This window comes from Ambystoma mexicanum, chromosome 4q (genome assembly GCF_040938575.1).
Source record: "Ambystoma mexicanum isolate Mex_15411 chromosome 4q, UKY_AmexF1_1, whole genome shotgun sequence".
Lineage (NCBI taxonomy): Eukaryota > Metazoa > Chordata > Amphibia > Caudata > Ambystomatidae > Ambystoma > Ambystoma mexicanum.
This window is the reverse complement of record NC_090928.1, coordinates 446,575,791-446,590,004: the sequence shown is the minus strand read 5'-3', so window position 1 is coordinate 446,590,004 and position 14,214 is coordinate 446,575,791. Positions and strand designations below refer to the sequence as shown.

The 14,214-nt window shown below is 46.8% G+C and overlaps 1 protein-coding gene across 4 annotated transcripts in view; it reads left to right on the top strand.

The window, feature by feature from the left end:
* Window positions 1-14,214, top strand: part of SANBR (SANT and BTB domain regulator of CSR) — a 1,021,507-nt gene that overhangs the window by 448,225 nt on the left and 559,068 nt on the right. For all 4 annotated transcript variants that reach the window (XM_069608017.1, XM_069608018.1, XM_069608020.1 and 1 more), the window contains one exon: window positions 1,090-1,213. In XM_069608017.1, coding sequence (XP_069464118.1) covers window positions 1,090-1,213 — 124 coding nt within the window. The remainder of the gene's footprint in view (window positions 1-1,089; window positions 1,214-14,214) is intronic.

Genomic DNA, 14,214 nt, shown 5'->3' with positions numbered 1-14,214 from the left:
TGAACATTACAAATGGAGCCAAGAGGAGGGGTTCCTTCTCTTGCCATTGTGAATGGCCTGATAAAGGCCAGGAGAAGAAAGACACTTGTCCTGGCATTGGGAAAAACACTGAGAAACCTGAGAAAGGTCAGGGGGAGAGAGTCATCCCCCTAAACACTGTACAAATACGAGACCTTTGCTCTACATGCCTTGCTGTAACCCCAACTCAAGGAGACTTTTGATTTGTATCCTTGAAAAGAACATTTTGTTTGCATCATCCAGAGCTGAACTTTGGACTGTCGTCCAGAAGAAGGGAGCACTCTTCTGGACCAAGAAGACCACCTCTCTTTCTTAGTTGAGTTTAAAGTGTAAGGCCTGGAAATAGGTTTTGGACACATGACGGTGGACTCTGCTTTAGCTGACATCCTGACAGTTTCCGTAGTATTAGTTGAGTCAGGGAAACCCCTCTTAGAACATGTGTCAGATAGGGTTTTCTCTTGTATTTGCTCTCTAATAAAAGTCTATAGCCAAAAGCATGCTGACTGTGTCGGTCTCCTACTTCTACACCCTTACATTCGAAAGAAAATAAGACCGTGCTACTGAGAGGGAGGGCACTAGGATGAACAATTATGATATCACATCCCCTTCCACACCACTTGTAAAATGCCCAGATTTCCGAGCCAACTTCTTGACCAGGAAATATTTAACTATCACATCCATTTTTACTTTGGCTTTTATTCTAAGAAAAGTTTAAATGTTATAATACGTGGCTGGGAGTTGGTAATGGAATAAATAGCTCATTCATCTATGATCGTAAATGAGTCTGCGGGATGTTTTTTGGCTCTCCTCTGCTTTACTGCTACATTTCTGGGGTTGCTTACTCTGCCATCAGGGGATGCTGACCCTCAAACTTAATGTTGGTTGAAATGGCATTGGCAGGTATATGTGTAAGGACACTAGCATTCCACAGTAATGATTGGCATAGCCTGCAGTGAGTGCATTTTGTTTTCTTTTCGTTTTCTCTTCTTGATACTCAGAATGACACATTAGCGCACCATAAGTCGATATTCTGTGGTGACGAGCCAATAATGTATATTGTTTTTTTCTCAGGGATAAAACATGGGATGTGCATGATTATTTATCCGGCCTTTATGCAGAGCTAAAATCTTGGAGAGATGTATACTGGCGTTTATGGGGGTCCATTAATTGGTTGACCTGTTCAAGATGCAAACAAGTGAGTAGCTTAATAAAACCTAAATGAATGAAGTCAAGATATGAATTAGGTAGCCTCTAAATCCATGTGTTAATTAACCATGGGCATACCTTCTGGAGTGAGGGGTCTTGTTCATTCCAACGAAATGTTTAAAAAATCTGTGTCTACAATTTTGATTAGCCTTGTTGAGATCCTGTATGTGCTACAGATGTGTTTATGAACCTTTTATCCAGCACCTCTTAGTTCTCAAATATGTATTTATACTGATATTTGCTAGGAGAAGCAGAAGTATGACACGCATTCATCCAACTTTGATTAAGGTTTACTTTCCAATCCTAAAGTGTTGAATGTAGTCTTTTGGGCTACCAGTATTTTTAACCCACACAATACTTGTATAGAACTGTGCAAATGCAGATCTGCACAGGGGTGTGGAGATAGATGCAATAGTACATGTGTAAGGGACTAAAGTATAGCTGAATCTCCTGGTCCCTCTCATAGAAATATATTTGTTCTGCCAATTGTAAAGTATTTACTAGGACTTGAATGCTGAGCAATATCTTTAATAAGCAATGTAGACATCTATCTAGTTAAATACTTGTTGATGTCAGAAAAGCTGAAGTGGTACACTGTTTTCTAAGTAGCATTGTCTTTTTATCAGTGTTACCTGGAAACAGATCTGGAGAATTCCAAAAGGTGACTAATGGAGCCAGTTCTCTCCTTGTTCTGTTGAATGTCTGTGTTGTTTCTGACATCATAAATTACAAATTCATGCTTTCTAGACTACCATTATTGGGGAGGATTTTGGGCATGGGCCCAACATATTTGTGTCCTTTCAAAACAGCTGCTCAAAAACGGATTAGTTAGCATTAGCTATTGGCATAGCCACCAGTCCGGTTGTTTTAAATGCAGACCACTTCTAACCGGTGAAAGCCTGTGGCCGAGCAGCCTGAGATCTGTTCTCTCCATCACTGTTCCCTCGGACTCTCCGGGCCCCCTGCACCCTGTTTCCACCTAAGCAGAAAACCTTTGATTAGCACCCACAACCCAAAAATGAAGATGCTAATGCGTTTTCTACTCACGTGCGCTAAAGTGCTCATTACTTACCAATAATCCCACTACTCAGTGTCTTTCTCTTCAAGACAGAAACCTCCAGCAGTTTCCCTTCAATAAGCACCCTGATTGGGGTGGCCTTGTCCCCTCCCCTGAGGCAGGGAGGGTATAGAGGCCTCCTCCACGAATCCCTGTCATGGGCTTTCGCTCAATTCTTATGGGGAAACTGACATGCCCTTATGTTACGCTCACCTGACTCCCACGGAGGCGCAGGTCTGGTTTGGAGTGTTGTTGCTTCTTCTATGGTGAAGCGCAGGACCCGGAAGATGGACTGGACCGGACCTTCGAATCTGGCTTGTCTGGCTCGCAGGAATATCTTTCTGTATGTGAAAAGGGAGTATTTACAATCTGCGGGAGAAAGTATAAGCCTCCCGCTCCCTTCTCACCCGTCTACGAAACCCTCCTGCAACCCCCACGTGAAGTCTCACCTTAGGGTTTGAAAGGTTGAGCTCTCCATCCTGCTTCTCATGCAGGGAGGGTATAGAGGCCTCCTCCACGAATCCCTGTCATGCCCAATTGCCAAGAAGTAAAACTTCCCAATTACCCCCAGGGTGAGGGGGTTGAAATTCCAGGGAGAAGGAAGAGGAGAACTCAAAGACATGGGATTACCTGCAAGTGATCAGAAAATCACTTTGTTGTTCCTCTTCCTTGTCCCAGTCATTATATATTGAGGACATACCGAGTAGTGGCAGGGTAGAATTGCATGTCACAGAGAGGCACCTACACATATGCAACAAATCAGAGTTTAATGACAACATTTTGTTCAGTTACCCAAGACAAAATTGCTGACCCACAAGACTGTCTTGGAAGACTGACATACAATTTAAAGTGGGAGATAGTCCCAGGCAAGTCCATGTGTCGTCCCCACAGATATCCCCCACTGGGATACCCTTCATAACGGCTTAGGAAGCCAACATAGCCCAAGTGGACCTACCCTGTACAGATACAGGAAGGAGGAGATTAGAAGCCTCATATGCCCAGTTACTTCACTGGGATTTTGATTGTAGAGGGTTCAAGTTTTGTTTTCCCGGTATAGTACCGTAAGGATTCTGTTAATGAGTATGATTCCGCAATAATAATTGTTCGTTGTGTCTTTTTCAGGTGCGGAAACTATTCCGAGAAGAGCTGTGGAACCGAAGAATGAGACTCTGGTGAGCTTGATGAGAGTTCTCTCAGAGTCCTTGTATCAATGCGCTCACTAACGCTGATGTCTTTTTTCCCCCATAGGGGCCGGGGTCCGGAAATGCCTGGATGCGGCACCGACCTGAAACGAAGGTCAATCCAGAAGAAATCAGGTAAGTCTTTAATGGGCGTTTGGGTAATGTCTTTTCATGCGCCCACTTACGCTGATGTCTCTTTTTCCCCTTAGGGGCCGGGGTCCAGAAATGCCAGGATGCGGCACCGACCCGAAATGAAGTTGGAATAACCCAACAGGTAAGCTTTGTAATGGAAATTAAGGTTTCCTTGTTTTCTTTCCCCTCTCACCTTTATTCTTGTCTTTTTCTCCCTAGGCGCGGTGATGTGGCTGCGAGTCCAGATGTCGCCGTAGAACGTGGTGGTACCTTGTACAGGTGAGTGAGATACGGCGCTGCAGCGATCTATGCGATGTGCTTTTAAATGGATGTCTTCCTTTTCAGGACCGTCGGCGAGATGTGATCCGGAATGCGGATTTAGCAGGTAAGTACTCTTCTTTACCCCTTTTCTCTTCTCTTCTCTCTTTGCAGGTGTTCCAGGATGCTGGCAGGAGTGGCAGAAGACAGAATGCAGGAGAAAACACGGTGAGCGTCCAGCTGCTAGATGCAGAACAACGCGAAGCGTGAGTTGCTGCTTGGGCGTGGCTTAAATAGCCTCCAAAGTAGTTCCAGGCGCCAGGACTTAGTCCAAAGAGCCCCTACTTGAGGCTGTTGTGACTTCCCTTGAAGACATGTCTGCCTCTGGGGTAGCTGGGTCTTGTCTGGCACCTTGGAGGTAGGCATCATGACACCTTAAGACAGTCAGTACTGGGAGACTTTGTTTCCCTTAGTCCGTTCCTCAGGTTGCAGCTTTTGTGCAACATGAAACAAGAGTGCACTGTAACTTACTTAACCGCGCTCTTGGGTCTCTAGTCATTCCAAAGGCCCTAGTAACTCTCGCTGGACTTATTATGAACTGTGCAAGTGTGTGACGGACAGGACTGGTGGCAGCTATTGTTTCTCTTGTGTTTTGAACCCTTTTTCGCCATGTTATCCGCGCTTACCGCGTTTGGCACAAATGAGTGGCCTGGCTCCAAAATGGCCATGCCACAAGGGTCTTTGTTCTGTCCTCTGACCGTCTTGCCTCTTCACCTTCCCCAGGTCGAGCCGACCCAGGTCAGTCCTTATTTGGTCATGCCCTTTCCCGCAAAACTCAAAACGCTTTCGCAGGCTTCTACATGCCTTGTATGTGCCTCCAGGATGTTGCCTGGGATGGCTGTTCCCAATACACAACCTGGGTGCCAGAGAGTCTAGAGTGTCTAGAATGCCTGGGACCACCGTGGTCTGTGATAGGTCCACGTATGGTGTGAGTGTTTGTGAGCAGATCTCCCATTGGGTCCTCTCCGTTTTGGCGCGAAGGGAACTTTGGATAAGAGGAGGCTGAAAACACCACTACCATGTCGATCTCCTGAGTTCACACCGAACAAGGGATAAGGAGCCAAGTATCCTGCAACAAGAAGCTGAGTCGAGGAACCGCTTGTGACCCGCTGAAGGTTTGGCACCCTGAACCGCTGTTTTCCTGCGAGACCCCTCTGCATCTGATCGTCCTAGAAGGTCTCCGAAGGCGCTTCGACCCATTGGAATAGTGGGATGAACTATTCCCGGCACCTTCATTAAACCCTGCAAGTAAACCTCTTCGGAAGTGTCCCTGGGCCAACCAGTGGGCTGACCAGCTTACGCAGGACGTTTTGCTCTGTCACCGCCGCCGTTTCGGGGAAGCCCTCGAAACTTGGTATACTGTTTGCTCGGTGTCCACTGCACCCTCACACCGAATTCCGTACACTTGGCATTCCCAGGTCTGAAGTGAGACGAGTGCGCCCGGACCCGAGTAAACGCGGTTTCCGTGTTGCCCTGCTGTGGCAACAACCTGTGCACGTCCGCTGCATTTGGGACACCCTTGACCCTGCATCCTGCTACACAGAATCTACACGGTGTCGAGACGTCCTGATCATTGCAGCTGAACCTGCCAGCAACGTGAACTGAACTGGAGAAGTCTGGGTCTGCCTGCGTCAGGGACTGGTGAGTAATCCATACCCCAACCGGTGGCCCCTCATGCAGGAGCCTGTTTCTTTTCTACAGCTGTTGCGAAATACCGACTCTATCCCGTACTCTCACCCTGCCTCTGCCCACAAGTGGAGGCCTTGCTTGAGTAGTGGGGACTTGTTCTTCATCGCTTCATTCACCTTCCTGAACTGCCTGAGACCCTTTGAAGCGACCCTACCTTATTCATTGGCACCAGCGCGTGCAGGTACTTTTGAGCATAAGGCTCCTCTCTTTGTAGGGCTCGGACTTCCTTCTAGTTGGGTGTATTTCTGATGTCGAACTGGGTCTAATGATTACTTGCACTGCCTGTTTTCCTCCCCATCTAGGTGGTCTACATATTACGTGCTGCTAACTCCTTAGACCCCTCGGTCTTGTATATATATTGTATTGACGGTGATGTGTTGGTTTACTTTAGTATTATTGTGATTCTTTGCTATGGTCGATATTACAAAGGCCTTGTAATAAATGTGTCTATATTTTAAATATAACACCTGTCTGGAGTAATTTGTAAGTGTCCTTGCTTTGTGTGCTCATTGAGGTCTTTCCGTCACCCTCACACCTCTTGAGACTTAGTCTTGACTGCCGCTATTGCTACCCTGATTGGTCTGGCTTGTCCAGATGTTACCCTGTTCCAAGAAACTAGGCTGGCCTTCTGAACCTCTGCCCCTCCAGGTCAGAATTCAGAAATCCATCTTAACAGAGTGACAGGAAACTGACCCCCACTCAGTTAATAATTTTGATGGTCACCTTCTGGAGAGCATGGGACCTGGTGCCACCCTGGTAGTTTATTTACTGTAGCGACCTGATTGTCCATGCAGATCTGGATAGCCGACACCCTGAGGGGGAGTCTAGAGCAAAGATGGCCAACAGTTCCCATCTATTTGAGGATCTCTAAACCCCCACCCACCTTGACCAGTTCGTCTGAATTGGCAATGACCCTAGCATTGCACCCTGTCCTGTCTGAGTGGCTTCTGTTGTCAAATTAGTCCTAGCCCCTAACATGTGTTCCAGGTCCCCCATTAACTTTAGCCGTCCAGAGACCTCTTTTGTAGCGGCTCAGATCTCACAGCTCTCAATCTGGAGAATAACCAAAGAAACCCAAATTCAATAGATCCTCTTCCTGCCGCCTTACTGATATTCTTCCACACCTCGCCCTTGGCACTTATGGGTTAATAGTTAATTCCCTTGCAATGTAAATAATATGTTTAGTACTGATTAAATCACAATTAATTTGTCTGTTCAAATGATGTATCGGGTTCAATAAAATTCCTTTTGATACTTTATTTACAAATCAAATTCCTCTGGACTTTTTTTCTGAGCTAAATTACTATATTTATACACTAGCCCAGAGTGTAGGGTCTCCTGCGTCTGTCAGTGATACACAGATATGTAATAAGCCTGGAATTGCATTTAGGAGGCCTAGTGATATGAAATACCACTCCGTCTGGGGAATACACTTTGCAGGCAAGTCCAGAGGGCAAACGTCTGAAACTCTCTGACATGAAACCAGGCACAACAGCGTCGTCAACTTGCCTGACCGCGTCATCCTTGAAAGACTAGAATTTTAGAGCCACGACATGAATGCGTCTTCATGTTCCCCCATGGAATGGCCGTCTACCACCTCATGCCCTGCAGAAACCGCTCACTGGAACGTGCGTTCATAGTCCCAAATGCCTTTCTCTGCTCTGCAAGCTCTGCTATGAAATTCAGTACTGAGGCTAGAGGGGCTGAAACTGTATGCACCTCTCGCTCCAAACACCAGTGTCACCACACTGCCCCTTAATTTGCCTAGCGCTTGTATATAGAGGGATCCCAACTGTTTCCGATACGGCCAACAGCCCTCCTTGAAAGGTTTGGGATGCTCCAACGTGACCTGAAATCCTTCAAGCAGCCAAAAATGGCATTCATTTCAGAATTACTGGGTGTGAGTCCCCCTTCGGATTCATAAGGGGAAGAGGATCTGGGGAGTCGGGTTGGAAAATCTGAGGAAAGTTCCAGAACTGGAAACAAGGCTTGCATTTAACATATAGGGCCTATCCGGATCACTTCTGCCTGCTCCTGTTGAATCTTTTCCAGGGCACATGTTATGGAAATGAACAGAGGAAATGCATAATTTACTCCTTGGGCCCAGGTCCGTCTTGAGCAAAATGCAATAGTCCAAGTTCCTGGTGAATGAGCAGACTGCAAAGGTGCCTGCTATTACATACAGATAGTTTGTGTAGTTGAGGTTCGAGTGAGGACCATTTCCCCCTGTTGACGCATCCCTGCACCATGCCCCCCTGTCTTCCTGCTCGCGTCAGCTCTATGGTCCAGTCCGGAGAGGATCGGAATATTGCTCTGGCCTTCCATGCCTCCATGTGATTGAACCACCAGCATAACTCTACTCTTGGCTCCTTGGAGAGGGTCACTCTTGAGTGTACGAGAGATCGGTCGTAAATGTGAGTTCTTGAGTCTCTGTAACTCTCTGTAATTTAAGGGACTAGGAGGTATGGCCTGAGTGTATGATGATTGGAGCTCTATCACTTTAGGTAATTCCCTGATAGACACAGGCTTTCCTGGGAAGTGCTCGAATTTCCCTATTTGTCGTACAGAACTTTTCCATTGAGAGCTTGAGAATAGCTTCCGATATCTCTACCAAGAATCTTACAAATTCCATACTGCACAAAGATGTGAGTTCCGACTTTACCTAGTTCATGATGAAGCCCAAGGTGTGCAGCAGTATGGTCAATGTACGAAACTGCTTCTTTACCTGGCCGTCATTCTGTGACATGATAATCATGTAGACTAGATCGATGATTAGATTGAGCCCTTGGGCCCTGAGTGCTGCTACTTCGAGTTTCATCACCTTTGTAAGGGAGGTTTATGAATTCCCGAAACTGTCCTGCCCATAGAAATTGTAGGCAGTGTCTCTGGGGAGGAAAGTCCAGCACCTCCACATAGGCATTCTTGCAGTCCAGGCGAACTAACCAGTCTCTGGACAGTAAGATGTCCCAGAGCATTGAAATGCTGATGGAGGAGGAACTCTTTCTTTGATCCTTTCAACCCTTACAGAAGAATGTTAGAATTTGGAATCCAGCTCTGGTGTCGCTGCTACCTTTCCGTCAATGTCCGGTCTGCGACCCTCGACTCTGAAGAGCCTTCTGACTTCTTTTTCTAGATCCTTACAGAGCTATGTTCCGAAGTATTCTGTTACCCCTGGGGATGGGGACCATTTAGAGGATGTAGGGTGCACCATATCACCAGGGTCAAACAGAATTTCGGACACTAAGTCAGTCGCCTGCTATGATGTGCCCTCCTGAGGCTCATCTCCTTGCCGCTGTTCCAGTGATTTTGTCTCCAGGTTTGGTTGTTCTTGAGACCCCTAGTATGCCCCTTTGCTTGCTAAGGAAGACCCCTTTCCTACTTTTGGGCAGGAGGGTCTGATTTTGGGAGTTGCTCCCTTCTTAGCCAAAAAGGCTTACATGAGCCTGTCGAACGCATAGCACTGGCTCTTTTTGCAGCTAGCTCTGGCCTGAGGGGTGGTCATAGAGCACTTACACCTCTTGCTGCGGGCATGTTCACCACCACCTATAGCCTCTCATTTCCTCTTGACTTTACCAGACCCCGGCATGGGAATACATCTCATGTGGGCATCCATATCATCCAGCCTAAGCTGGATGGTATTGTTAGGGAGTTTTACTAAAATCCACCTGTGGTAGGACTGTAGAAGACTCACTCTTATGAGTACAGGGCTCCAACTCTTAGGTTTGGGCTGAACTACGCAAAAGGTTTGGTAGCCATGGTCGAGCAGCAAGGCTTATTATAGGAGGGAGAAGGGCTATAGTTGAGTACAAAGACCTTTGAGCACACTTAGGGTCAAGGAAACACTTACAAACTATAGATATATACAAATATGGTTATTTATTATATATAATAGGATAATGTTAAAATCAATGCAATTCAGGTAAGTAAAATAAACAGTTCACAAAGATGGGTATATAGCGTAGATATTTGCTGTTGCAATACCTAGTTCAATAGTAGATCTTTAGGTGATAAACAGGTAAGTAGCTTTAAGTTAGCAAATCATTCATCAACCACCATTTACTTAAATTGCAATGCTGCTAGGTAAACAACTTTAGGAAAGCCTTTCCTTTACGAGTCCAACCCTATCTGGAGAATAAGTGTCTCAAAAAGTCAGGAGGGGGCACTGGGAGACCAGTAACCTGTGGGCAGCAGAACAAAGGATGTCAGACACTGTCAAAGTTGTCAAATATCAGAAGAAGCTTTTTCATAACAAGTAAGCAATGGAATTGGATTCAAAAGGTTCAGGGGGGCTAGCTTGGCCACCTGAAGGATTTCGGCCTCTAGGACAGAGATCCTTAGACACAGGAGAACACTATTGCGTCATCCATCCCAACGTGACTCAAAAAGCTCAGGCGGGGCGAACAGCAACACAACGACTGCACAGGTAAGTACCCAGGAGTGAGACAGTATCTTCTATGATGAACAACGATGTCACAGGCGGGTACCAAGGTAACATGACGGCAGCTCTGGCTCGAGTCTCTGGTCTTGGCGGCTGGAGGAGTAACTTTTGACGGGAGCAGATGGTCAGACTTGTTCACAGGGATGCCCAGCACACCATCTTTGCGGCACCAGGTTGTGGAGGCTCGACACAGGCTTCGTAGCAGCAACGGTTGTCTACCGGCAAACTTTCTGCCTTATCTCTGCACACGACTCAGCTGAGAGGACTTCTACGATCTGAATGGAGTCTCTGTGGGCCTCGTCTTCATCATCTTAATCTTCTTCATTATCTTCATCTTCTTCTTCCTTCATCTTACTTTTCTTCTTCCTTCATCTTACTTTTCTTCTTCCGTCTTCTTGTTCTCTTTGTTCTTCTTTGCTTCAGCATAAAGACCCTTACCTTTTATGCAGGAACCCAGCCAGGCACACAGTCAGAACTGGATCCAAGCAGACACACTGGAGGACAAAGACCTGAGGCGTTTCGGTGACCTCCCAGTTTCCTGTCCTCCCAAACACACTGGCCCCTTCAGGCACGCTTCACAGTTGGAGCCTGGCAAAGACAAAGGAGTGAGCAGGACTTCTCCCATCCAGGTCGGCAGAAGAAGGCTCAAGAAAGGACAAGTCATGAGTTGGAGAAAAAAGAAGACAGTGAGCATTCTGCAACATGGGTGCCCCATGTGTCCCTTACTGCATCTGAGAATACAGCTTGCAATGTAAGTTTCACAAAATCGGTAGAAAATCATCCACTGCCACCAGCCACTCAGGCAGACTGTCACTGTAACTAGAAAGTTACAAGAAATGTGAACAGGGATACATTGTATCCCCTCAGCCCTCCAGATAAGGTGGGTGGGTTTATCTCACAAAAGGAAAGCAGGATAAAAAGCATCCCCCTATCCTGCTAACAGTATGTTATCACAGGAAAATAAAAGAAAACCAAAAAGGGAAGCTCAAGGGGCTTCCAACAACACTGCACTCAAGGTGCTGTGTGCTGCAGTAGTAAAATACAGATCCCATAAAAAGATAGAGGAAAGCCGACTCCATCAAAGATCACCAAAAAGGGTTCCCGGAGTCAAAGACAAAGAATAAGTGAGTGTGGAAAAGGGTTCCCACTCACTCAGGAGAGTCAGATAAAAATCCAATAGTCCAGCAAAATGTGCCGGGGGGCGCACTAAGTGGGGTGCATTACACTCAAGATGGAAATTCTACCTAACGTGCAATAACATGCCAGCTGCATGTTTCTTGGTGGTTGCCTCTAGACACAAACCCAGCACTCTCCAAATGCAGCAGGAGCGAACCCGGACAGCAGACCAAGCAAGAGAGCGCAGCCGCAGAACACACAAAAGAAGTAGCGCACAGCTGGCTGAGTCACGGCAGTGAACCAGAAAATGCAGAGAAAAGACCTGCGGTCCCAGGAAGTTCCAGTGATGTACCACTATCCCACACAAGGTAATGGGAGGTACGGGAGACACAGAGGGGATGCAATGGTAGAAGGGAGGCTGGTTCATGAAGCACTCTCTAACCTCTGTAGTGGGAAGCCCACTACTTATTATAACCAGAGAAGGGTCTGGGACCCGAAAATAGATACGAAGAGTGCAAGAGGAAATCTTCCTCTTCACAGTGGGAAAGAGAAAACCACTGATCTCCAGAGAAGGGTCTGGGACCCGAAAGCAGATACCGAGAGTGCAAGCAGAAATCCCCCTTGTCACAGTGGGAAAGAGCACTGACCACCAGAGAAGGGTCTGCGACCCCAACAAGATTTGGGACTTTGCTAACCACAAACCAGACTGGCAAAGTGAAAAGCAAGCCGAAAGCAGTGAGAACGAACTGTGCCAAACAATATCAGGAGAAGGGAGTCATTCTCCTGGTACTGAACCTGGAATTGTGTTAAAGATGCCAGGAGTGGGGAGTCCTTCCCCCTGGCCTTGTTGTGAACTGTGCCGAACAATACCAGGAGCAGGGAGGCATTCTTCTGGCCCCGAAATGGGAGCTGTGCTGGAGACACCAGCAGAAGGGAGCCATTCCCCTGGCCTCAACTGTGCCAAACAATACCAGGGGAAGGGAGGTATTCTCCTGGTCCCGAACTGGGAATTGTGCTTGCGATGCCAGGGGAAGGGAGGCATTCCCCCTGGCTTTCTTATTTGCAGGAGAGCAATCTTTTGGACACTATCCAGACAACAGGAGAAGGGAGGCATTCTCCTGATGAAGGAACTTTCTGTTAATGTATTCCTTTAGTTCTAGTGTGAGGTTTAGAGTAAGATTTTGACACAGGATGGTGAAACTTTGATTTGACGGACAGTCTGTCATTCCCTTTAGTTTTAGTTTTGAGGCAGGAAAACCCCTCAGAGATAGGGATTGAAAGGTTTATGATACTGAAAATAGGTCTATCACCAAAACAATGCCACCTTTGTGTCAGCTACCTTCTTCGAAACCCTTACAGCTGGCACTGAGACATTAGAGAGCTCTGTGCTCCTGCCGCATCTGGTGACATGTGCTTGGCACACAGACGGCGCTGCTTTAACCCTTAGAAGAGGGTGGTAGTGTTCTCTCCTCACCGTAGAAATAAACAAAGTGAGGCATGTTGAGCCTTTGACTTACCTGCTGCCGCTGCCAGAGACTTGCGTGGTTCCACTACAGAGCTCAGTGCTTCCGCCATACGCAGCAGCGCATGTCTGGCACTGGGACCAAAGTGCTGCTACCACCCCTTCGCGCTCCAGTCTCCGTAGCAACAAATGTCGCAAGGTGTATTATGCCAGACTACTTACCTGGTCTTGCAGGCAGAGACCTTTGCAGCACCATCAACGCCTGAGGAGGCGCCCTAAAGTGTATGTTCTGTTATAAGCACAATGCATCTGGGGGATAATAAATACTTTGTTCATACACTTCCTCATGCGAACACTGTGCGTCCCTTTCCTACGAACCCTGAAATCACTCGCTACCCTTTTTCCAGAGCAATAGATTGGGGTATTTATCTGCTGCTTGAGCAGCTAAGAAGGGGGACTTGTGAGAGAAGTACAGATGTCGTATGAAGAAAGGCGTGAAGCTGATTGGAACCTGGACCACGTGTTCGGGGCTAGGACTACAGTGATCCCTGGGACTTCTGGGGTTATGTGGTTTTTCTTTGTCATTGGTTCAAGATTTCAGCAAAGTTCTTTAAGGTTTACAAACTTCTTTTTTTGTTTAACTCTGGTCTGCTTGAGCTTAGTAAAGAAAGAGAAGCATAATACTTGCCTCCGGTCTTGACATAGGATTGAATACTTCAATTAACTCTTTCCTAAACCCCTGTAGGTTATGAAGCTTGGACCAAACCCTTGTGACCGGTACATAATGTCTCCGGGACTTGAGTTGCCTGAAGATTCCGCTGGTTCAGGTTATGTAGAAGGTAGATGGCTACCTTATCCACAGTCTCACTCCTCAAGAATTTACCTGCCATCATTCCATCGTCTGGCAAGCTTGTTTGGTCAGACTGAGTATAAAGGTGAGAGTGATCCTGTGGCGCAACTAAAGGCAGGAGCAATGGGGCAGCTGGAGGTGAACTACAGGAAATCTTGCGTCAGTGGCCATATTGACGGTCTCTTTAACCATGGCCATAAGCTCTGCTGCTGAAATATTAATTATCCGAAGTAGCTGTTTGCTGGAGGACTCTGGGCACCTATTTTCTTCAACTCCTTTGGATCGTGCTTTTCATCAAAACCATTAAGGAAAGTTGGGCTCTGCCCCTTTGTGACGCTATAACAAGGAGACTCCGCGCGCTCCAGCGCGCGCGCTCCAGAAGTAGCTCCGAAGTAGCTGTTCGTTGGAGGACTCTGGGCACCTATTTTCTTCAACTCCTTTGGATCGTGCTTTTCATCAAAACCATTAAGGTTATATGGACACTTATGGACTTTTAAAACCTTTTACAACAGTTTTACGCATGTATATGTGTTCTTTTGAGAATTGTAGTATTTAAACTACATTTTATTTGTGTTTTTTAGGAAAATTGGGCTCCGCCCCTTTGTAACGCTATAACAAGGAGACTCTGTGCGCGCTCCAGCGCGCATGCTCCAGAAGTAGCTGCTCGCAGCGGAACAGCGGTGACAGCTCCTCGTGAGATAGTTCTTCGTTCTCCTTTGGCTGTGTTGCAGTGTCCTTTTCTTATAT